Source organism: Palaemon carinicauda, chromosome 21, assembly GCF_036898095.1.
Source record: "Palaemon carinicauda isolate YSFRI2023 chromosome 21, ASM3689809v2, whole genome shotgun sequence".
NCBI lineage: Eukaryota > Metazoa > Arthropoda > Malacostraca > Decapoda > Palaemonidae > Palaemon > Palaemon carinicauda.
The window spans coordinates 27,952,873-27,979,763 of record NC_090745.1 but is presented as its reverse complement, the minus strand read 5'-3'; the positions used below and the strand labels follow the sequence as shown (position 1 = coordinate 27,979,763).

General features: G+C 39.3%; 1 protein-coding gene across 1 annotated transcript in view; it reads right to left on the bottom strand.

The window, feature by feature from the left end:
* Window positions 1-26,891, bottom strand: part of LOC137615242 (rho guanine nucleotide exchange factor 38-like) — a 396,680-nt gene that overhangs the window by 119,148 nt on the left and 250,641 nt on the right. Inside the window, exons 9-10 of the mRNA XM_068344950.1 lie at window positions 2,226-2,387; window positions 871-1,053 (exon numbers count right to left, since the gene is read on the bottom strand). Of these exons, the coding sequence (XP_068201051.1) occupies window positions 871-1,053; window positions 2,226-2,387 (345 nt within the window). The remainder of the gene's footprint in view (window positions 1-870; window positions 1,054-2,225; window positions 2,388-26,891) is intronic.

Below are 26,891 nucleotides of genomic sequence, written 5' to 3'. Positions count from 1 at the left end.
AAAATAACAAAGTACTGTAAGGTAAATAAGCTAAAACTAAACAGGTTGATGACTAACTTGTCTGGTAAGAAAGCATGGTGTCATACCGCTATCAGCTGCATAAAATGAAAAAAAAAAAAACTATTTTCTCTCTTTAATTCCTTGAACTAAAAATTACTTTCTCAGCCATTATGAGCGATGAATGACATTTGTCCTGTTTAAAATCTAGAAGCTTTACCAGGTTGCAATGTATATGCTCTAGTTCCATAAAAACTAATTTGGAACAAAATTCACTAGAAGAATTGTGAGATATCAAGAACTTCACAACTATTATTTGAAACCAACCATTTTCAGTGTAGAAAAACTAACCAAAATAGTAGATATTGAATTAATATGAAATAAAAACTTATCAGAATCTGGAAAGCGATTAACGTCTAGACGAGTTCACGCAACGGAGATAATTGAAGAATGGGTTACTCATAGCCTGTTACTCACCATTAACCACTAGATTGTCCTATAACTTTACTTAGGGCTTGTATCTTTTAAAGGGAAAGAAAATTGTAATTTTCTTTTTATAGATTTTGGGGGTAAACATAAAACAAGCTTATGGAGAAAAAGCCATATGATCATCAGGGGAGGCTCATAAAAACAACAAGCATTACTTCTAAGGGAATAAAAATATTGTATGCTACTACAGTATATCTTTTTCCCAAATAAAAAACTAGAGTTACTCGTTTACATTTTTTTTTTATTTCCCTTAAAAACAATTCAAATATCACAAGCAAAATAACGAATAGCATTACTATATACTATACTGAGGAATCTATTCAGTATCAAATGCAAAAATTTGAATCCATAAATCATAGACTAGTAATGAGAGCCATTTCTTACCTGAGTTAACTGCAGATAAAGCTTAGCAAGATGTCCTTGTAAGTACATATGAGCACTAATTAAGGATTGTGTACATATAGTTAAAACTGCAACACACTGATCTATGAACACTGGTAGTTCAGCAACCAACTGCTTAGTAAGAGCTTCATAATTACCCCGAATTCCAGCAGATTCTTCAATTACCTGCAATAAAAGATGTAAACTTCCTAAGAGTTCAAACAGTTCATGGACTTTATAGTATACTGCTTCCTGTGCAAGGGGTTCAATGCACTATAGTAGCTATAAATCACTATATAAATCTAGCGATGCACTCTGCCACGTAAGGTGTGAAAGATAAATCTGGAGATTATAATCACCTTAGCAAGATAATAACCAAGAAATTCTTCATTGCCTAAAACTTTAAACAACGAGAAACAGCTGGTCAAAAGGTATGATCATTAATTATCATTATATTCAGAGGGCAATGAGAGCTTTTTTGTAGAGATTCACAATCATTTGCCATATTAAGGGAAAACTTTGAAGTCTCTAACCAAGTTTTAAGATATTTCTACCAGTACCCCCACACTGATGGCATCAGTATCAAATTTAAAATTTCACTATGTAAACTCTTCTCAAAATGGCTAGTAGCTAAACTTTTGTGAAGGCCAAATCCTTATAATTAATGAACTTTAGAAGTCGACTTGGTTATGCTGCCTTGTGTTTACCATATATTTTCCATAACTCCAGCAGATATGGAACTTCCAATTGAGTAACATTTAAAACTCTTTACAATGTAACTTTTCTTTTTACCCAATTCCTGATGCAGTACAGACAAAGCTACTACAAACCAAATCATTCAAACAGAAATAAATTTTATAATTTCTCAATTCTTTTTTTACACCTATTCAGTCTTCATAATTCTAAAATTATGTTGGCATGCATTATCTGAAACTCAGCCTACAACTTCAACTTTCAACACATTCTTATCGATTCTCTGATGCATTAGTTCCCCAGAATAATGTTTCAACATCTCAGATCTATTAAGCATTTAAACATTGCTTGTTTTTGTGTTTTTAAATTTATATAACTTTACATTAAATGATGTAGGTTTGTCCTTTACATTGTAATTCGAATATCATGAAATGAAAAACAGCAACAGAAGTTTGTTTAATATAAATAAATTAAATATATAAGCTGCATTCTGGAATAGTCCGGTAATTCTAATTTTTCCAGTTTGTTTTCTGACTTAGGAATTAAAATTCATGACTGAACTTTACATGAGGAAATCTGTTACCTTCACTGCAGTACAGTTATGTGTTTGAAAACTAATTCAATTAAGAGTACAGTGCACAACTCCACTAATATGTAAACCTTACCAAAGCAATTCTAGAAGGTTCAAGAGCAGCCTGAAGTTTAAGTTGAGCCATATCATAATCAACCATTATTTTTCTTGTTTTTTGAATGACATTTGCTGGGCCTTCACAAAGTATTAAGATTTGACGAGCAGGATGCAATACCCTTTGTTGTACTTCATTGTCCTGTTAGAAAAAAATATAAAGGTTTCAGTCAACACAGTTTAAAAGACTTACCCACATATACAACTAAATGTGCATTGCATTTCCTGATACCCATTTAAGATATCACAAATTTTTCAAGTAATTTGTATTTTTCCTAGCTATATAAGCCAAAGTCCTTTAGGTAGGTAATAAGTTTCAGCGCGAAAGCTAGACAGATGTAGAATCGTTTAACGAGCAGTTAAGCGACAGGAGGGAATGAGGGCGAGGAGCGCCACCCACTTACCTGTCAAAGTCTCTTCACTTATGACTTTTTGTATACAGTGGTAACGTGTTTGCCTAGCACTCGCATGGCAGTAGATCGATCCCCACCCGGGACCGTGAGTTTAAACTGTTTACTGGGGAAGCCACTGCTGTGGTAGGGCACCATAGTGGGGGGTTGGGCTTGCCCCGCTGACGTTCTGGTGAGTATCTATTCTGATGGAACTGGAACCGAAACCAGACACCTTAAACCCTTTAACCTTTGGCTCAGGACTAAGAGGGTGGTTGAGGTGTAAAGTATAATTAAAGGACTCAAGTTTGTATAGCTATGAAAAATACAAATAACTTTAAAATTCTACCTTGTCCCGTAGCTGAGCGAAGGTGGGGAACACCAGCAGCCTCCTTTATGTCTATCATTGGGATGAATGGACGATAGGATCTGACCAGTCCAAAAAGATTGGTATATGGTCAAAAGAAGGATCCCTTTACCCTGAGGGGGCTTGCAGTCCGGAATACAGTGTTCCTTCATCTATCGGTGATAATTGGTCCGGCAGCTTCCAGCGATAGGTGCAAATTAGCAAAGCACTAAATTTTCTATAAACTACATATCTTTTAAACATTTATAAACCTCCCCCATACTAATATTAAACATCCCTCTATCTGTATTACCTTTCCCATACTCTTATACAGTAGAATACAATAAAGACTTCTGTATTTATGAAGATTTTCTTTGTTAAGTACGTACTGTTAAAAGTGTAAAAACAGTTCCAGTAAACATTATTTAAATATATCTCTCTCTCTCTCTCTCTCTCTCTCTCTCTCTCTCTCTCTCTCTCTCTCTCTCTCTCTCTCTCTCTCGGTGTTGTAATGGCATGTGTCTGCCTCGAAACTCCTGTCTTCTTTCAACATGTCGAGAAGTTTCACCTTCTCAACTGTGGTCAGCATCTTCCATTGCAGCTTAGGCTCACTACCAAAGGCTTTAAAAGGAGTAGGGTGTTTGGGCAGTATCATAAAGATGAAATAAAAAATAACTTCACTAAACACAGAAACACAAGTTACTGTAATGCGATGTAAACACAACTGATGCGCATTCGGGAGAAGCTGCAAGGTGACATTGAACTTCCAAGGCCAATCAATTCCCAGGATACAAACTCCATGTTTTCATTGGCTGACTCCCACCTGTCAGTCAATAAAGTGCCAAATAAGATCTCGAGTAAAGACAAGGTAGTAAGTCATGACTCACTGCTTCTATAGAAATTTACATTTTCGTATCTCACAGATTTGCGTGATTTAGCAGAAAAAATTAAATATATACATGTTAAAAACCTGCAATGCACTGAGGCCACGAAACGAGCCTCTATATGTCAAGGGAATATTGTAATACAGTATATATGACCAATGATAATCAAATGCTTAGTATATATTCCACCTTCCTTTCCCTCATCTGGTGGGGAGGGAGGAGAATTTCTCTAGGTTTTAAAGAATGAAGCTCAAGACGTGTAGCTTTCCAGCATAAAGTTAAATACACCCATCAACCTCTTCGACCACTTAGTCCCAAAGATAAGGGCAAAAAAATTGGAGGAGATGAGATAGTTATTTTGCCACTATTCTAGACCTACATCTATACGTTACCATAGACAAGATGCTTAAGGTCTGGTATGGGATATGGGCTAGCTACACCCCAACTTCAGAAACCACCACAAGACCAAGTGTAAAAGCGTCAAGGGGCTTAGGGTTACTTAAGCAGCATAATGGCATGAAGATGGTTTGGTTCATACACACCCCCAACCTTCACACCATGGCCAATTGCAAGATTCCTCTTAAAGACAAGGACTGGAGCCTAGCTCCTGACTTTGCAAGTTTTGGTCCTACCTCAAACATAAACTCTCTTACCAGTTGAAGCATATGTATTATGGATCATCTTCGAAGTCAGAGAGAAATCATGTTCTAGACACCTCTTTCTTGGTTCTGTCCATGCTAACAAAAAGTTGTCAACACTCAGGTCTGAGGTGTCGGGTCTTCCCCAAATAGCACTACAGAAAACTCACGTGGAAAAAGGCCTCCTTTCTCAGTGTCATTCCACACTTCTCATAGAGATGGGATGGAGAAGGGCTCGAAGCTGGGATCGTGCTCTGGAAGTTACAAAGTTTGGCCATGTGCCCTGGCACTCAATTAAGGAGCTCTTACACCTCTTAGAGTGGGATGCCAAAGCAGAGGAACCTCATAACTTGCCTAACCTTTTTGTTGATTAAGGCAGCAGAGATAGTCTTGCGTGTCAGAACCTTCATTGAGGCCTTCTCAAAGGCTCAGATGAAGTACAGTAATGCTTTACATCACAAAATTAATTCGTTCAGGAGTGGCTTTCATTTTGTGAAAATTGTGTGTTAGGAGTCACATTTTACATGTAAATCTCCTAATTCGTTACATACCCTACAAAAGCACCACATTAAATCTTATAATAAAACTCCATTATAACCACAATGAAATACTGTACAGCCAAATACATTTGAACCATTCAATATACCTAAACTAACTGTTAATACCTGTAACTTAAGTAGTCATTAGAACATAATGCAATAATAAATAAAAAATACAATACATACAATACAATACTGTACATATACAAAATATACAGTGCTATATGTATTGTACTATTATAGTTATCCTTACTAATTGAGATATATTTTCTATTGTATAAATAACCCATTTCCGTCATATTTTTAATGGGTGACTATTTTATTCTTGGTTTGCCAGGCAATTTTCTTTTCCTATCATGAAACATTTTTCACAATGCGAGTCATAAAAATCTTCACATCTCATTTTGCAGCGTGAAAATTTCATAACCAGATTCTTTCGTGAAGAGAGGTGTGACTGTACTGAGAACAGAAAGACTGTTAGAAGCAAACCTTAACATAGGAAATTGGGAGGAGCTTCTCCCAGCCAGAAAATAAGTGGAACTCTGCGAGATGATCCGACTGCAGAATAATCTCTTCTATTACTATTACTGTATTATTATTACTATTAGCTACGCTGCAACCGTAGTGGAAAAAGAAAGATGCTGTAAGCCTAAGGACTCCAACAGGGAAAAATAACCCAGTGAGATAAGGAAACAAGGAAAAATAAAATAAAGACACGTAATGAATAATGAACATTAAATATCTTAAGATCAATAACAACGTTAAAATAGATCTGTCACATTTAAACTATGAAGAGAGACATGAAAGCATATGCTACAAGTTTAAATTTGTGAAGTTATAATGATTCAACTTCCAGATTAGGAAGATCATAATTCTGCAATCTGATCATAGCTCAAATAAGACTTTTAGCGTACTGTGTACTGATGAGCCTTATGATGGAGAAGGCAAGACTTAAGAATTAACTGCATGCCTGAAACTATGTACAAGATAGTACAGTGGTACATCTACATACGAATTTAATCCGTTCCACAACCGACTTCGGATGTATAAAATGTTCGGATGTAGAAACGAATTTTCCCATAAAAATACATTGAAATAGGATTAATCCATGGTTGAGCCCAAAAACCTATGATAACTCCTTAATAAATTACTACACATAATTACATATGACAATATGCACTCTAAATTAGATAATAGACATGTAAAAAAGAATAATTATCAAGAAATAATAAATAAGAAACGGGTTTTTAGCGTCACTTTACCTTAGAAAGTCCAGCGCAGGTATTGGTCTTGCTACGCAGAGAGGAGATGGACGGGTGGCGAGGAGGTAGAGAGGGTGACTACGATAAACGTACACTACCGTAACTTATTCTAACTTACACTAAGTGAACTTTAACCTAACTTAGCTTATTTATTTTTTTCTATTTTTCTATTTTATATTTTTTTACATTTTCTTTTTTTTCTTTTTGATGATTAATTTTAATCACTTTCACTCTCTCCACTTAAAATTGATTGAATTTTTTTCTCTTCACTCTTTGCCGTTTTCTTTGAACCACTTCCTTCCTCTTCATCACGAGTTCGCTTTGTAGTTTTTTTAAAGAAGCTATTGATAGAAAGTTGCTTGGTACGGCTTTTCAGAATGTTTCGAAAATGAGTTAGGCAAACATCATGGAACTGCGCAACTACACGACAAACCTGCAATTTTTTTGGATGGTATTTGTCAATGAAGTCGACCACGTCTTGATATTTTCCTAACATCTCTTTTATTTGTGCCAAACCTAACACATGTTCTACCTCCTCGATCCCTTCCTCGTCATCACTCATGTGCTCAGACATAGCATGGAATTCCTTGAGCTCCTCTGTGGTAAGTTCGTCGTGATGTTCGGCGACGAGTTCCGTGATATCATCTGCGTCGACCTCCAGACCCATGGATTTGCCAAGGGAGACGATTTCATCTATGTCTTCCACTGCACCCACCATGGGATCAGGTTCGTGGTCAAAACCCTCGAAATCTCGGGGAGAAACTGCATCAGGCCACAGCTTCTTCCAGGCAGAATTCAGTGTCCGTCGAGTTACTCCCACCCAAACCTGATCTATGATCTTCAAGCACTGCACGATGTTAAAGTGGCTTTTCCAAAATTTACGCAAAGTTAAGTTTGTGCTTTGCGTGACATTAAAGCACTGCTTGAATAGGTGCTTGGTGTAGAGCTGCTTGAAATTCGAGATGACTTGCTGGTCCATGGGCTGGAGGATAGAGGTGGTATTCGGTGGAAGATACAGCACTTTTATGAACTTGAATTCTTCGAAGATATCATCTTCAAGTCCAGGGGGGTGAGCGGGTGCATTGTCAAGGCATAGCAGGCGCTTTAAAGGCAATTTCTGCTCATGAAGATACTTCTTCACAGAAGGACCAAAAACTTGGTTAATCCATTGGACAAATAACTGCCTAGTGACCCAGGCCTTCGAGTTGGATCGCCAGAAAACATGAAGCTGGTCCTTATCCACATTCTGTGCCTTAAAGGCCCTAGGGTTCTCAGAATGCTAAACCAGTAAGGGCTTGACTTTAAAGTCCCGGTAGCGTTGGCACATAGGGCAAGAGTCAACCGATCCTTCATTGGCTTATGCCCAGGCAATTTCTTCTCTTCGGCGGTGATGTAGGTTCGACTGGGCATATTCTTCCAAAACAGCCCGGTTTCATCATAATTAAACACCTGCTGCTCTACGTAGCCTTCTTCCTGCACGATCCTTTCAAAGCTCTTCACAAAGTCAGCTGCAGCCTTTGTGTCCGCACTAGCAGCCTCTCCGTGGCGAACAACTGAATGAATCCTGGACCGTTTCTTAAATTTCTCAAACCAGCCACGAGATGCCTTGAAATCATCTGAGGAAGGTTCGGTTGAACTCTCCCCAGCATCACCCCAAGAGCTCTCCTCCTTCAAGTCCGTGAAGATGGCGTACGCCTTCTCGCAGATGATAGTTTCGGTGGTGGTGTCGCCAACAATCTCTCTGTCCTTGATCCAGATTAGCAGAAGTCGTTCCATCTCTTCTATGATAGGGCTACGACGATTTGAAATGATGGTGATCCCCTTAGAAGGTTTCACTGCTTTAATGACTTCTTTCTGTTTCAAGATTGTCGAGATTGTCGACATATTTTGGCCATATTCTTTTGCAAGTTCACTCACGCGGACGCCACGCTCATGCTTTTCAATAATTTCTTGCTTTACTTCTAAAGAAAGCATTTCCTTCTTCCTTTTCTCACCACTACCACTACCACTTGCGAAACTAAGCCTTTTAGGACCCATGCTTTACGTAAAATACCGTAAAAGGATGAACGTAAAAAATCACGATTAAAACAGTTAATAGAAGAACGCACAGGGCACAACCACACGAAGCCGACAAGAACAGAGGAATGACCCAAGCCACGCTAATTGAGGGTCCCTACGAGGTCGAAGTGCTGCCTTCTATCGGGGGAAATGAAAAATACATCCGGCGCTATGAGTACCATCTACGCGTACGGGTATTGTTTACTTCGGGTGTCGAAAAAAAATTCGGGTGTAGAGTAGGAACGTGTTCGAATTGTACTTCGCGTGCCGAAAAATTCGGATACAACCGGTACGATGAAAATTGCTTACTTCGTGTGTCGAAATAAAATTAGGGTGTAGAGTCGAAAAATTGCTCGAATTTTACTTCGGATGTAGATACGTTCGTATGTAGAGGTTCCACTGTATAGTCTAGATAGATTTGAATGCAAAGGTTGGTCAGAATTATGAAAATTCTTATGCAACATGCATAAAGAACTAACTGAAAGAATGTGCCAGAGATTAATATCTAGAACAGAAAAACTGAGATGAGATTCAACAGCTGAAGACCAGACAAAATAACAGAACTCAAAGAAAGGCAGAATGAAAGAATTAATACATTTCTTCAGAATAGAAAGATCATAAAAAATCTTTAAAAAAAAATTTTGTGCAACTAAAGAAGAAAGAGACCAATTGTGTTTCTCAAAAGTAAATTTTCCTTAAAAATTCACACCTAAAATTTTAAGTCATATAGACTTAAAGAAACATTATCAATGCAGAGATCTGGAAGTTGAAGAGTCACCATCCCCGACCTACTTATAATCATACTTTGCGTTTTCTTTGGGTTCAACTTTTTACCATATAATTTCCACCATGCATTAATCTTTGCTATATCTCTTTTAAAGGATTCAGAAACCCTAGATCTACCTTCAGGAGATGGAGTTGAGGCAAACAGAGAAGCACCATCTGCATAAGCAATGAGCTTGTCTTCTAGGCTAAACCACATATGAAAATAATGGGCCAAGAGCACTACCCTGAGAAACAGCAGATGTCATATTCCTATACATTACACACTATGGTGCTCATAAACAACTCTTTGCAATATATTACTGTTCTGTATTTAAAAATTCAATAATGATGCTAAGAAAAGACATATGTTTGAGTTAGAAAACAAGTTTGTCATGATTAACATGATCAAAGGCAGCACTAAAATCAAGGCCAATCATAAGATATCAACAATATCTATGATATCCATCATAGAGAATGTCCCACTTCCCTGGAAGGGTGAGTGCCAGGGGAGTTTCTTCAGGATATAAAAAAGGCAGAATAGGAGACCATTTGGTATGAGTCCCGGGGTAATCCCACACAGTAGATTAGCCAATGGACCTGGGGTTAAACAGAGACAGGGTGTAACCATATATATGTGATCATATGGGTTTTGGAAGGTTACTTCATACACAGACCATGGGGTTGGATATGGGGCGTGGGTAAAACCTGGGGCATTTTCTGTCGAACCACACAGAAAACAGGTTAATCACTAGAAAACCTCGACCAGACACCTCTGTTACGCCAGAATATACGGACCATACCTTCCCTCGGCAACTAAGTATGTCTGGTAGCCCATTCCTCTTACCCAGAATCTGACTGGCTAACAACTCCCTGGCATGGAATGCCATCCTGAAATGCATCTACTTCATCAGCATATACAACTAGAAGTAAGCTAATACAGTATGGTGGTGTTGTTACAACAACACCAGATGCCTCCCCAACGATCTTGGAAGGCTTGCAGCACTATAAAGGGTGCTAGCATCTGGACATCTACACCATTGAAATGACCCTGACGTTAAGGCGTGCCCCTCTCCTATGAGGATTCTTTGAAAGCCAAAAGATAAGATCAACCAAAGCTCCCCTTCCGTCAGTGCGAGGAGGGATAGTGATCCATGGAGACTAACTAGTGATTCTTCATGAATGTACTTGAAGAAATATCTGGCGAAGGCACTCGTTTGAGGCACGAGCTTCTCCAGTGAACAACAGTGGATGAGAAGATTCTCCCCATGCTTTGGAAGTTCTGTATGAATGAACTGATGCACTACCTCCTCAGGCTTACTAATACATTTATCTAACTTATCGAATCCCACTATTACAATCATGCCCAAGTGCTTCCTCCTCAGTTTGGGAAAAAGATTTGACTTTCCTCGATTATCACAATCCCCATGTCATCACTAAGCAGAAAGTCAAACTCTATCCTGTCGCTACGGCCACACAGAGGAAGCCAAGATCCCCCATTCGAGGGCTACATCCACAGAGGTACGTATCCCTTGAGGTGGCCCCAAGATACTACCCAGGTGAACATCTGAATGAACACCTGAAGAACAATACCCACTCAAGAGCCCAGTCGCCTGAATTGGTACATCAAACATCAAACTGTAGTGGAAGAAGGGGGTTACTGTACTAATAATTGACTGGTGTACTGGTATCAAAAATACATGCACTTTAAATCCATAGAAAGAAAGAATTCCTCTGATGGAATTCTTTTGAAATATGTTCTCCAACATCCTTCTTACCTCTGTTCACAAGGCCAGGGTTCTCGGGGATATTGGAAAAATGGATGAGTACTCTATTTGCAAAAGAGAGAAAGTAGGGGGGAGAACTGACAAAGGTAGTAAGCACCTGTACCTAGGGCACTGAGAAAGGGTCCATCTGCCCCAACTCTTGATCTTCCATTGCACACTTGTTCAAGTGGTGCCATCCTCTCAACCGGATCGAACAAGTTCTCGCTGGGAGGAGGAACAGGAGACCACCATCCTGGAAGAAAGGGTGATGGAGGGTGCCGAAACTCTGATATCAACCGGGGAACAGAAAGTGTATGGGGTCATACACTCTTCTTCTGACTGGCTAGCGGGACAGCTACGACCCGAGCCACAAGGGCCCAAGACATGGCGTCATGGCTCCAGGTCCCACCTCTTGGGTGCCATGTACACCTCTTGAAAAAGAGGTGGTGTCGATAGGTCAGCCATAGTCATAAGGAGTCTAAGGCTGACCTTTCTGGAATTCTTCGCCCTCTTCCTCTTCTTCATCTTAGAAGAGTCAGAATCAAAGTTGGAAGATGAGCAGGAACAAGCAAGCAAGCACTATTCTTCCTCTTCTTGGCTCTTGCATCAGGTTCTGTAAGCAGAGGAATCGAGATTTGAGCGACCAGTCATGACAATGCTTAAATGGAAGCAGAAATCATAGGGGTTGCTCCAACAGGAGCTACAACACTAGAACACACTGTCATGGGGGAGAAGGAAGGTATACTTGCAAGGCCCCACGAGGTACAACCATAGACACGCGGAGCAAGTGATACAGGCCCTAGACCACCAGGCACGAGGGATGGGGTGACAAGCACAGAAGAATGGTTGAGATTCTGAGGGGCTAAGTCACAGAAAATGGTAACCCCGGACACTGGATTAATACTGTATGTATTTTGTATGTACTTACATCCAACCTTGCGTTCAACACCTCCCAGTTCCGGCATCATTTTCACTAGCTCGGGTGTCACTCTATGAGCCATCACAATTCTTTTGGGCTTGGGGGGGACCACCGGAGTCTGTATTACTTGGGTAACTACAACGTATTTTGCCACCGGTATCACTGGGAATACAGGGGACAGTGGCACTGGGGAAGTGGGGAACAGAGATGGGTGAAGATCTTCCAGCTTCCAAATATGTACGGAAAACACCACCACCACAACCTGAAAAGCCTGTCAGTGCATACTCTCAGGGCAAATCAGGGAAGTATGTACAAGGACTATGGCTGCAGTCCTAGGCTTGAGGAGGCCGAAGAAGCAAAAGACTTCTTTAGTATCTTCTTGGGCATTACCCAGACAAACCCTGGTAAATGCTTAGCTCGCTCATTTCACTTTAGGGTGTACGCCTATCACTGCACAGGAAACCACGACCTGCATTCGGCACATGGGGATGATTGAAAATGATCAAATTCCCTACTAGACATATAGAGGGAGTGTGAATCTACAGTTGGTTAACTCATAAATCAGTTGCAATGTCCATCCTTCCCCACTGCAAGTACAAACATGACAAATTAGAAAGAAATTTGCATTTTTTCTAACAATATAATTGATTGATTGATTAGGAGTTACAGTATCTGGCATCCTGACATCTAAGGTCATTGATGCCAATATTATTTGTTTTAAATAAAAATATGAATAAATGGTAATTCAATTTAAAATAAAAGCAAAAACATCCTTATAACATCTCGATAGCTTTCAGAAGACCTGCTTCTGAAATAAATTTAAAAATACCACTTGTATGGTATGACAGATCATGTCAAGAGAATCTTAGCAAGGATGAACAATTCATCCTCACCTCAAGCCTCAAACAGATCTATTTCTTTTGGTACTATAAGTGGGGCATTCGATCAACAAATGGCTCACTGTCAAGGGTACCGAACATTCATCCCAATATAGCTGATGTTGCTCATTCTTTAGGAAATTGTGTGTCAACCGAGTGTGACCAATGCGGAGACAACAAAGATAGGTCTCTCACTTTCAGGGCATCATGATATACCTACAAGGAGATATAACATTTGTTATTTCTCTCATTTTCTTTCCATGTAGACTACCCCAATGCTGTTGCCAATTATTATAAAAAATATTCTTAATGACAGGTACAAAATCATTACATAGGATAGGATACCTTCTCGGAAGCAACTCGGATGCAGCATTCTTTGCCAGTAAATCTGCCTTCTCATTCTCAGACACACCTACATATGCTGGAACCTAACAAAATCGAACTGTTATACCTTTCAGTCCAATAATAAAAAGCCATTCTAAAATCTTTAAAACTAAACGGTTATTGGAATTAAAAACTTCTAAAGCTTGAAGGACACTCTTTGCATCACTAAAAATGGTAAAATTACCCTTCTCCTCCTACACTATTTTCTCAATAGAGATTATTATGCCATACAGTTCAGCGGTAAATATAGAAGCCGTTAGAGGAAGTGCACCTCTACAATTAAAAGCATTACTATATACACCAAATCCAACACCAGTATCAGATTTGGAGCCATCAGTATATATAAAAGTCGATTCCCTATGTTGTGCTACATGTTCCATAAAAAGAGACTTGGCTTCTAAGTCAGTCATAATCTTTTTGATACCGATAATATATTTACAAAAAGATATCTGGTAATTTCCATGGAGGCATTGCTGATATATTAAATTGAAGCACCTTACTTCTAACTATATAAAGACTGTATCAATTGACAATTTTCGCCCCAAAACCATAAGGTTGAGGGGATTTTGGGTGTAACTCAAAGTATGTTGATTGCTTTACAAGGCTTGTAGTCTGATAGGCTAAAGAATTAGGAAGTCTTTGCAACCTAAACCAATACCAAACTGAGTAATTTTGTTAATTGAGAGTTGTAGCTTTCTCTCAACCATTGCTATTCTAGCTCCAGCAAATGGTATGGAGAGATCATCTACAAATAGTGTTGAGAGAATATCTTGGGGAATGACAGAGGATATCCCATTAATAGATAGTACAAATAGGGTTACATTTAGCACACTATCCTGGAGAATGTCTTCTTCCTGACATTTCCTCTCTGATAGAGCTTCCCCCACTCTAAGTTGAAAAAATCCATGTGAAATAAATGACACTAACTTGAAAAAATCTATGTGAAATAAATGATTGAATGAACAATGGTAGCTCTCCTCGTAATCCCAAATTATGAATGGTTTTAAGTATACCTTATCTCCATGCAGTACCATATGGCTTTACAAGGTAAAAAATGACTGTTACATGGTGCTGTTTGGAAGCAAAGGCTTCACAAATAGAGGACTCAAGTCATATCAACACATCAGTCGTTGAGTGCATTTTTCTAAATTCACACTGGATAGGTGATAAAATGTCCTTTTCCCGGTACCACACCATTCTTGCATTGACCATGTTCTCAATGATCGTACATAAGCGAGATGTCAATGTACTGTAATTGGTAGATAGTTTGCTGCTAATATCTTTTCCTTCCCGTGTTTTAAGAGGGCTAAAATAATGGCTAGTTCCCAAACACCTGCATAACTATAATCATGCCACATTCTATTAATAATGCTTAAAATATTTAACTTGGTATTAACAGGTACATGTTTAATCATTGCATATGGAATTCCATCGGGTCCAGGGGCTGTATCATTTCAAGATGGAAGTGCAGAATCAAATTATCTTTTCATTAAAGGAGTATTGTATGACTTCCCTTCCTGTTGCAAGCTTTAAAAATTTTATTTTCTTCAATGTTCCTATACTGGTGACCAGGGGCTGCTACACACCTGCATGATACATTTGAGAAATGATCAGCCAGGGCACTGCTAACCTCAGTTGCTCCAGTCACATACTGACCGTTCACCTTCAACACTGGTGGTGGGTTGGGGGTGAATTTGCCTGCTATCTTTTTTACTTTCTTCCACACAGAAGATGGTGGTGTTTTACTGTTAATGGAAGAAACAAAAGATACACAAGACTGGTGCCTAATTTCTTTCATGGCACGACGGAACTGTGCTCTACATTTCTTGTATATTATTAAATTCTCCTCAGTATGGCGTCTGCACAATCAAGTTGAAGATCTTGTGACTCTGTGCAGTGCAGCTAGTCCTGAAGACCACCAGGGGACGGGTTGCCGTTTGAATTATCCTGTTGCTTTCGGAATTGAACTAACTCCTGCTGTATGGAGAGTTCCATTCAGTAAGTCAATAGCATCATCAACGCTTTCAAACTGTTCTGCATTCTTTTTAATTTTGCTTAGCTCAAGAAATCTATCCCAATCCGCATTGTCAAGATTCCATTGTGGTGATCTCTGTAAAGGTGGACCATTGTTGGTGTTTATAATGATTGGTGCATGATCACTAGTATGCCAAACATTTAGTGTCCTCCAATCAAAATTGAGAAGGCAATTAGAGCTTGCAATTGATAGGTCAATACATGACAAGGTAGCTGTTTGGACATGAAAATGTGTGGGCTCTCCTGTATTAAGGAGTCCGACATCCTCCTCCTCCACAATTGATGATATAATATTGCCCCTAGTGTTTGCTAAAACATCACCCCATAAAGGATGTCTACCATTCAAATCTCCAAGCAAAAGAAAAGGTTGAGGGAGTTGTTGAGTCACCTCTACCAAGTTATCGTACAAAATATTATTTGGAGGCAAGTACAGAGAGCAAATTGTATATTTCCTCCCTATATCAATCTGTACAGCCACTGCCTGCAGAGATGTATGAATAGACAAAGATATTTGGGGAACATCTCGACGAACGTATATGAGACTTCCGCCACGGTTCTCTACTCAGTAATCATATGGTGTCCTATAACTAATATATCTGCGAGGACAAGCAGTATTATCATCAAGTTTGCTCTCCTGTAGACATATAATTATGGGGGAGCGCTCATGAACGAGGAGCTTAAGTTCTTCATAATTAGCCCTTAAACTCTGATAATTCCATTGCAAAATGGAGGAAAAAACTATGGTTTATTTTTTGGAAGACCCCTTGGATGAAGTCTTCCCATTAGCAAATTTTTATCGAATTCCAGGTGGATTTATTAGAGGGGGTCTTGATAAATTGTGTTTTGCATTTGTGATTTTCTTTTTGTTCTTTTGATCTAATTGAAGGGGGTGGTGGGTTCACCTTGAATTTCTGATTTATTTAAATTGTCTTCCAGTTGATCAGAAACATCAACCAACAAAACATCATATTTATCTGATGTCGTAACTTTAAATGCTTCTTATGGAAGGGGGCGAGAGAGATGGAGGTCTCTCTCTTTTCCAATTAATAGGTGGTGAGCTACCAGATTTTTGCTCCTTCCCCACTACAGGTGAACCTGGTAACTTGGTTTTAGGTGGAGTCTTCAACAAATCAGGCAAGGACATGGCCTAAGAAAGCTTAGTACTATTGTTGGTAATGGGGGATGAAGGTTGTATAGAAATGGGCAATGCCCCAATTTTAATATACCGTGGAAAAGCCTCAGAAGGCAATATGCTTACCTTGTCATACAGCACTTTACATTATTATTAAATTATGTATATCTTTTCTTAGAACCACTGGCAGTGTTAGATGGGTTTGATGTCTCCTGTGGTAAATTTCCTTTTGATTTTAAGACCTTTGCATAGCTAGTTGATTTATTCAGCAGTCTTTTTGCATGTCCCACACTTATGTGTTTTAACTAGATTTGTTGAGAGCAGATTCTTCCAACTTATACAGTTCACATCTCCTATCAGTTGATTTATGATTAAAGTTGTAGTTTAAACACCTGGCCTCAAGTGTACTGTCTCCATGATAAGAATTGGAACCAACACTACACATTCCTTTATTTTTACAAAATTCAGATAGGTGTCCAAATTTAAAACAATTAAAGCATTACAGTGGCTTCTGCTTGAAAGGAGAAACTTTAATCCTTTCATTTTCAATAATAATATGAAAAGGTACATCAGCATCCTGGAAAGTAAGTGTAATCATTGATGTTCCAGGAACTTTATGCACTTTCCATACATTTAGTGGACACATGGAGAATACCTCCTCCTCTGTCAATTCGCACCGGTCTTTATTGAAAACTATTCCCCTTCCATAACTAGAATGGAGGTGGAGTTTGATTTCCAATGTAATTTTATCATTGCTTGTTTGTAGGTTAGATAGTATTGCAAACTGCATCGATGATTGGGCATGGATGAGGTAACTATCTTTCCCAAACTGAGATCTATCACCAGGTGTGATTGTTCCTACCTTTTTCTGAATCAATTTGCAGATTTTAAAATAATTCCCTATTACCCCTTTAGGTTCAGCTATAAGCCACATTGGTGGTTTTGGCTTTCTCTTGGAGGGCATAAGTACATTTACATCTTTTTCAAACCAATCAGCAAGTTTGTATACATCCAATTCCTTTGGAACCTTATCACAAAGAGCTCCCATGATGTTCAGTTGTTAAGTTGAACATCCATAATATTACAAACTGCATTAAATGCTTCGTCATGACTATCAAAAGATATCCATGAAACCAATTTCTCCTCTTCCAAGTCTCATTCTTATTTCCTTAATTAACCCATAGCACATAAATGCTTTATGTATATCATAATTTGTCTCTAATTGAACTTGGGTAACACGAAGGACTTGCACTTTCCTTGTTTTACCCAAATTACTAGATTTTTAACATCAGTAGAGTGGTCTTTTAGTTCCAACGTCGTCAACAGAATTTTCCTTAATTAAAATAGCAGGTCATCAATAGTGCCGGAGGAGAGTCAGCATATCCAGGGGATAGGGTTCATTACTTGAAGAATCCATAAAGCAGGGGTCAAGATTGGTTAGTTGATTGGTTTGATTTACCTGCTCAAAAATATAGGGGCATTATACGTTTGAAAGGAAATTTTGCACTCTCCACTACCGGCACAATGAGAGTATACTTCCCAGATGGTCCACTCCATACCCTACCCGAAGGATAGCATCAAAACAGATATAGAAGCTCAGGTGTCAGCTGAACCCACCTGTTAAGACTGAGACCAAGAAACTATCGACTCATCCTCCCCATATCTATAATGATGGGCTTCCGGCCAGAAGCCAAGAGTCCTCCACCAAGAATTGGATCCCCATGGATTCTGAAGACCCAACCAAAAAGGTCCAAACTATCTTCAGGATGGCCGAGATCATCCAATGTAGCCGATGTGGTAACATCCCTAACTGTTGAACGCCAAACTGGAGTTCAAGTCCTGCTCAAACTCATTAGTTTCTTTGGTCGCTGCAACCCCACCATCCATGTGAGCTAAGGCTGGGGGCTTTGGGGGAACCTATAGGTCTATCTGTTGAGTCATTAGCAGCCATTGCCTGGCCATCCTTGGTCCTAGCTTGAGAAGAGAGGGGGCTTGGGGGCTGATCATATGTATATATGGTCAGTCTCTAGAGCATTGTCCTGCTCGATATGGCAGTGTCACTGTTCCTTGCCCCTGCCATTCATGAGCGCCCTTTCAACCTTTAAATATATAGCTTTGAATGTAAATACCTCCCAACCGTGATACTTCCTCCCATTCATCGAGCAAGCAGCAATAAGGAATGTATATTACTCATAGAGTTGGGCCAGCAAGACAAAAGTAAGTTTATAAAATTATGATAAGGTCGAAGTAATATTCTGAGGAAGAAAAAGATGAGAGAGAAATTTAGATTCAAACTGGGCGACCAATTTCCCAAAGTTCGAGAGCCCTCTTGCCCGTCAAAATGCTTCAAAATGAAAAAGATATTTCCTGCTCAAGCACAATGACTCCAACAAGGCATTCTCTCATTAAGAGGGTCCTAACAATATAAACCTGTAGCTATTTAGGGGATTATCTTTTTGGGAAAGCTGGAAGAGTAGCCATAAGGCTTTTAAGCGACGTGGAAACTACAGATCCCGCTAGTTAGCAGGGGATAGTGTTGGGTGGTGGGGGTTGCAAGCTACCTCATTCACTCACACATCAGTATGTCTAAACCACTTTCAATTGCAGGCAGGTCTTTCTAGGGAGACAGGTTATGGTGAGACAATTTGTATAAATAGTTACAGGTTTGTATCATTAGAAAAAATACAAATTACCTTCAAATTTGTCATTTCTTCCGACACTAAATACAAACCCTACGCTATTTATATGGATGACTCACCCATTAGGAGGGTTGAAGTTCTGACCATCTGGCTTGGCCTTTGACTCGAGGTTTTCCTCATATGGACTTGACACTTAACTGAGAAGAACCCTGACACCTCACAAAAACTTCATGCAACTCACGAATATAGGCCTAAGTCACCTGTGTGTTGTGATACTAGCAATGCTACTGTCTAGGTAAGATTTCTCAGAGGATAGATAGAATCTTTAGCATCAAACATAGATGTTACTCGATACCCACCTCCCGGGGAGTATGGGGACATAAAAATTACTATCTTTATACCAGGTTACACAAGGGAAATAGTTATTACTTGCAGATAGGTGAGGCCAGCTTGCAGAGGACTCATGGGTGTTGTTCACCAAGAGAGGGGAAGATGAAAGAAAGAAAAATCCAGTGATTCTTACACATTCATACCAGACTAATCCACGGTAATCTATGCCTTTGACCATCTCCTACTTGTCCATCAAGGAGCCTCAGGCGATTCAAACCACTTGTAGTGCATTCACCACAGGACAAATGGAGGTATTAGGCGGTGAAAGTCCTTCGACGGTTCCACACACCCGCTTGTAGTACCTACATGACAATAGTAGTTTCTCTTGAACACTAGGCACGTGCTGATGCCCCTAACATCATGAGCTCTAGATCGACGAGCAGGAGGAGGGTTGGGATTCAATACCTGGTTTATGACCCTGCAAATCCCAGCAAAGATGGTGTTCTTTGTGACCCTCCTCTTGACCTTCCCCACGCTGATGAAGTGCTGATACACGGGGGCGAGCTACTGCTGTATGTTTGAGGTAATACTACAAACTCTTCACTGAACAAAGTCATGTTGATCTGAGCCACATTACAGAACGATGAAGTGATTTGTGGCCTGTGGTCAGATATAGCACGCAAACTGCCTAGTCTATGAATGCCGACCACGCCCCACCTTTTCACTACACAAAAAACATGGTGTAATGCCAAGAGATCTGGGTAAAAAAGTAAACAGTCAAGAATAAACTGGGCACTGGGCACAACCCCTTGAGTTTATACAGGGCAAGGGGACCAAGCTAGAACCTCAGAACTTCCTAGTATCTTTTCTTGTGTTTACCATCTCTCTCCGCAGTGCTATGCATGGAGTCCTAAAAAATGAGCAGCAGTATGCTCTCTAGGCAAGAAGTTTCTTTATTTCACGTTATTCGAACATTAAGAACGTTAGAAGAGGAAGTACAATACAGTACAATATATGCAAACCATATGACATGTGGTTTGGCCTAGAAAACAAGCTTGTTGCATATGCAGATGATGTTAATCTCTTTGCATCAATTCCATCCCCTGAATGTAGATCTGGGGTTGGTGAATCCCACAATAAAGATTTAGCTAAAATTAGTGCATGGTGCAAATTATGGGGTATGAAGTTGAATCCTAACAAAACTTAAAGTATGATTGTAAGTAGATCAAGGACGGTGGGTCCTCAACAGCCGGATCTCAGTATTGATAATGTTTCTTTAAGTTTGTAGGAATTTAAAAAATTTTAGGTGTGATTCTCGACAGCAAATTTACTTTTGAGAAACACATTAGGTCTGTGTCTTCTTCAACTGCACAAAAAAGTGGCTTATTGATTAAGTCTTACAAGATTTTCGGTGATCAATCTATTCTGAATAAGTGTTTTAATTCTTTCATTCTACCTTGTTTTGAGTATTGTTCTCCTGTCTGGTGTTCAGCTGCTGATTCTCATCTTAATTTGTTGGACAGAAACTTACGGTCTATTAAATTTCTTATTCCTGATCTATGTATTAATCTTTGGCACCGTCGTTTAATTAGTTCATTATGCATGTTGCATAAGATTTTTCATAACTCTGACCATCCTTTACATTCAGATCTCCCTGGACAATTCTTTCCTGTTCGTAATACTAGGCAGGCAGTTAATTCTAATAGCCAGGTCTTCTCCATCATGAGGCTCAATACTACACAGTATTCTAGAAGTTTTATTACAGCTGTTACCAAGTTGTGGAATGATCTTCCTAATCGGGTAGTTGAATCAGTAGAACTTCAAAAGTTCAACGTTGGAGCAAATGTTTTTATGTTGACCAGGCTGACATGAGTCTTTTTATTGTTTATGATATATCTGTTTTTGACGTTGTTAATAGTTTATATAGGACATACCTGTTTTGACGATGTTAATGTTTTTATAATGATATATTGTTAATTCATTCTCATCATTTATTTATTTCCTTATTTCCTTTCCTCACTGGGCTATTTTTCCCTACTGGAGCACATAGGATTCTAGCATCTTGCTTTTCCAACTAGGGTTGTAGCTTGGGTAGTAATAATAATAATAATAATAATAATACAGGTTGGAACGTAAAACACCCTCTGGGAGGAAGTGTATTGAAAAAAAAAAAAAAACATCTTAAAAAAAAAATATTTTATTTCAAATAAATGCAAAAAATACGTAGGTTGAGAATAATCTTAAATATAAATCTAGAGTCCTACAGTATCTAGATTGAAAAAAAAAATTATCTAAAAAAATAAAGTGTTCACCTGTTAGACAACTGCATATCAATACAGTCACCAGAACCTGGTTATTCTGTGTGTGTATGTATGTATTGATACATATACATTATATATATATATATATATATATATATATATATATATATATATATATATATATATATAACAGATTATGAGCAAAGCAAAAAACCTATTTTTGAGTGATATGGCCATGTCGTCCTGATGGAAGGTTCCTTTAGGCAGCTTTCTAAGGGATATTTGGCTACAGTGATACTCCCAGAGAATTGACTACAGGTTTCCAGAATTCTAACTCCTGGCGCGAGTATCCTTAAGATAACTCTTAAGGATATCGCATAATATCAGGGGATGTATTTCTTGATACGACACATGGCAATCTTCACCCCGAATAGAGTTTTCACTCTGAGGGGGAAGAGTGGAAAAATTGAAGGGGAGCCGTCATCAAGGTTACCCGGTGGATCCGCTTCCCCGTACTACTACGGTGTAAATTATTCCTTGTTGCAATTAAGCATGGATAGCTGCAGATAGAGTAGTTTTGGGTGGGGATTTGTTACTTATATGTATACTGCTTTTTAGAAAGGAGGGCGGGTTCATCTGGACGACATGGCCATATCACCCAAAAATAGATTTTTTGCTTTGCTCAAAATCCGTTTTTTGGGCTCAGCCATGTCGTCCTGATGGAAGTTTACCAGAGAATTACTTGAAAGTACTATATCTGTGGGTTTGTATAAGTGCCTTTACCTGGACTCAGATTCTTATATGGTCACCCAGACCACATGAATATATGACACTACCGTTATTTGTCATATCCACCAAGTTTGGAACTAACTTAGGGCTTCCTGCCCCCTGCAGGGAATATGTCAATATTGACTATAGAAGCGTCAAGGTTGTATTCGTGAGAAGAAACTGGAATTTGGCTATTATCAGTATGTTCACACATAAGAATAAATTCAAGTATTTTAATTTTAGGAAAATAAAAGACACTGGCTAGTTTTATTCGACTACTGGTAGGGCGAATAAGACGGAAATACATTTTTTGGATTTATTTGTATAGACAAAATTAAATACAACAACGAATGTATTAAAATAGAATCCTTTTTTACATAAAGTAGATGAGCTTTGCCCTCAGTTGTTTTGGGGATAAGTTTGATCCTGAGGTTTCGCCTATGAAGAGCTGCCCTCCCTTGAAATCTGAAGTTCTTCGAAGATAGACCTTTAGACACTCTACTGGACATAGAGAGACATCTTCCTTCAGAGGGCAGATTCTCCAAGGACCCCACCTCTTGGCGGGTAGCTCGTTTTTGGCGAGAAAGGTAGATCGGGAAAAAGATTCAGTTCTCTCTCTTCTGTGAACTGAATATGGCCCTTGTCTCTAGATAGGGCCACTATTTCACTAACTCTAGCCCCTGAGGCTATAGCAACAAGAATATCCCTTTCTCTATTAGATCCTTTAGGGAGCAATCTTAATTGTTCAAGTTCGAAGCGTAGTGCAAGACTTTGTCCAAAGACCATGATATGGGCTTCGGAGGGGCTGCTGGTTTAAGTCTAGCACATGCTTTCGGAATCTTATTGAGGATTTCGTTCGACAGGTCAACCTGGAAGGCGTATAGAAGAGGTCTAATCAAAGCTGACTTACACATAGTTATCGTGGTGGAAGCCAAGCCTTGCTCTTGAAAGTGGATGAAGAAGGACAGGCAGAAGTCTATCGAGATTTCTGTCGGTTTGTTCGCTTTGACAAAGGAGACCCACTTCTTCCAAGACGATTCATATTGTCTTCTGGTTGACTTTGACTTGTATTCTTCTATAAAGTCGATGTTGCCTTTTGAGAACCCAAACCTCTTCTTGACTGCTAAGGGGAGAAAATCATGAGATGTAGGTTTTGGGTTCTCAATGATGAAGCGTAGACAGTCGACTTCTGAACCAGATAGGATAGAACTGGGTTCGGTAGAGGAAACAGCCTCAACCTCAGTTCTATCACTAGAGGGAACCAATTGCTCTTGGGCCATTTGGGGGCCATCACTGCTGCTGTCCCCTTGAAGGATCTCAGCCTGTTGAGGACCTTCAGCAGGAGATTTGTTGGCGGGAACAGATAGATATGATTCCACCTGTTCCAATCGAGGGACATGGCGTCCATCGCTTCAGAACGAGGGTCCTTGTATGGGGCTACGTATCGAGGTAGTTTCTTGTTGTCACTCGTTGCGAAGAGGTCAATCTGCAGTTCTGGGACTTTTTCCAAGATGAAGGAGAATGAGTCTGCGTCTAGGGACCATTCTGACTCTCTTGGCTTTTGCCTGGATAGAGCATCCACCATCACATTGCGGAACCCTTGTAGGTGAACTGCTGATAAGTGCCATCCTTTCTTTCTTGCCAAGCGAAAGATGGCCAACATCACGTGGTTGATGTAGGGCGATCTCGAGCCTTGTCGGTTCAGACATCTCACTATCACTTCGCTGTCCAAGACCAACTTGATATGGGCTGATCTGTGAGGGGATAGTTTCTTCAAAATCAGGAGGACTGCCATGGCCTCCAGAATGTTGATGTGAAAGATCTTGAACTGGAGTGACCAGGTCCTTTGAACTTTCCTTTGATGGGAATGATCTCCCCATCCTTCTGTTGGGGCATCCGTGTGGATGACGGTTGAGGTGGTTGTAAGGGAATAGTCCTTGCTAGGCTCTTGACCTTCAACCACGGCCTCAGAAGCGATCGCAGTAAGGTCGGTGTCGATCTCTGTTGATCTCTTCGAGTGTTTGATGAGTGCGTATCTTCTCCAGACTCCTGACGCATCTTTTAGCTGTGCTCTTAGCACTGGGTCTGTTACTGCTGCGGACTGGAGAGAGCCTAGTACTCTTTCCTGTTGGCATCTTGAAATCCTCAGTAATCTCTTGACAGAAACCGCGATCTCTCTCCTCCTCTTCGGTGGAATGGAGAGGCAGTGTGACTGCAAGTTCCAATGGATTCCCAACCACTGAAACTCTTGAGCTGGAGAGAGGCGAGACTTCTTGTAGTTGATCTTGAAGCCCAGATGTTCCAGGAACTGGATCACCTTCGTGGCAGCCTGCAGACAAGCAGTCTTGGATACTGACCACACCAGCCAGTTGTCCAGGTATGCTGCTACCTGAATGCCTTCTAAGCTTAGTTGTTGTACTACTGCGTCTGCAAGTTTCGTGAAGATCCTTGGGGCTATATTTAGTCTGAAGGGCATGGCTCTGAAGACATACTTTGTCTTCTGTAGCTTGAATCCTAGGTAGGAGGAGGGGGCGGCTGACTGGAAGGTGCCAGTAAACATCTGCTAGGTCTATTGAGACTGTGTACGCCCCTTTTGGTAACAGGGTCCTTATGTGTTGTAAGGTTATCATCCGGAACTTGTTGTTCTCGATGAACTTGGTGCAAATTATGGGGTATGAAGTTGAATCCTAACAAAACTTAAAGTATGATTGTAAGTAGATCAAGGACGGTGGGTCCTCAACAGCCGGATCTCAGTATTGATAATGTTTCTTTAAGTTTGTAGGAATTTAAAAAATTTTAGGTGTGATTCTCGACAGCAAATTTACTTTTGAGAAACACATTAGGTCTGTGTCTTCTTCAACTGCACAAAAAAGTGGCTTATTGATTAAGTCTTACAAGATTTTCGGTGATCAATCTATTCTGAATAAGTGTTTTAATTCTTTCATTCTACCTTGTTTTGAGTATTGTTCTCCTGTCTGGTGTTCAGCTGCTGATTCTCATCTTAATTTGTTGGACAGAAACTTACGGTCTATTAAATTTCTTATTCCTGATCTATGTATTAATCTTTGGCACCGTCGTTTAATTAGTTCATTATGCATGTTGCATAAGATTTTTCATAACTCTGACCATCCTTTACATTCAGATCTCCCTGGACAATTCTTTCCTGTTCGTAATACTAGGCAGGCAGTTAATTCTAATAGCCAGGTCTTCTCCATCATGAGGCTCAATACTACACAGTATTCTAGAAGTTTTATTACAGCTGTTACCAAGTTGTGGAATGATCTTCCTAATCGGGTAGTTGAATCAGTAGAACTTCAAAAGTTCAACGTTGGAGCAAATGTTTTTATGTTGACCAGGCTGACATGAGTCTTTTTATTGTTTATGATATATCTGTTTTTGACGTTGTTAATAGTTTATATAGGACATACCTGTTTTGACGATGTTAATGTTTTTATAATGATATATTGTTAATTCATTCTCATCATTTATTTATTTCCTTATTTCCTTTCCTCACTGGGCTATTTTTCCCTACTGGAGCACATAGGCTTCTAGCATCTTGCTTTTCCAACTAGGGTTGTAGCTTGGGTAGTAATAATAATAATAATAATAATAATAATAATAATACAGGTTGGAACGTAAAACACCCTCTGGGAGGAAGTGTATTGAAAAAAAAAAAAAAACATCTTAAAAAAAAAATATTTTATTTCAAATAAATGCAAAAAATACGTAGGTTGAGAATAATCTTAAATATAAATCTAGAGTCCTACAGTATCTAGATTGAAAAAAAAAATTATCTAAAAAAAATAAAGTGTTCACCTGTTAGACAACTGCATATCAATACAGTCACCAGAACCTGGTTATTCTGTGTGTGTATGTATGTATTGATACATATACATTATATATATATATATATATATATATATATATATATATATATATATATATATATATATATATATATATAACAGATTATGAGCAAAGCAAAAAATCTATTTTTGAGTGATATGGCCATGTCGTCCTGATGGAAGGTTCCTTTAGGCAGCTTTCTAAGGGATATTTGGCTACAGTGATACTCCCAGAGAATTGACTACAGGTTTCCAGAATTCTAACTCCTGGCGCGAGTATCCTTAAGATAACTCTTAAGGATATCGCATAATATCAGGGGATGTATTTCTTGATACGACACATGGCAATCTTCACCCCGAATAGAGTTTTCACTCTGAGGGGGAAGAGTGGAAAAATTGAAGGGGAGCCGTCATCAAGGTTACCCGGTGGATCCGCTTCCCCGTACTACTACGGTGTAAATTATTCCTTGTTGCAATTAAGCATGGATAGCTGCAGATAGAGTAGTTTTGGGTGGGGATTTGTTACTTATATGTATACTGCTTTTTAGAAAGGAGGGCGGGTTCATCTGGACGACATGGCCATATCACCCAAAAATAGATTTTTTGCTTTGCTCAAAATCCGTTTTTTGGGCTCAGCCATGTCGTCCTGATGGAAGTTTACCAGAGAATTACTTGAAAGTACTATATCTGTGGGTTTGTATAAGTGCCTTTACCTGGACTCAGATTCTTATATGGTCACCCAGACCACATGAATATATGACACTACCGTTATTTGTCATATCCACCAAGTTTGGAACTAACTTAGGGCTTCC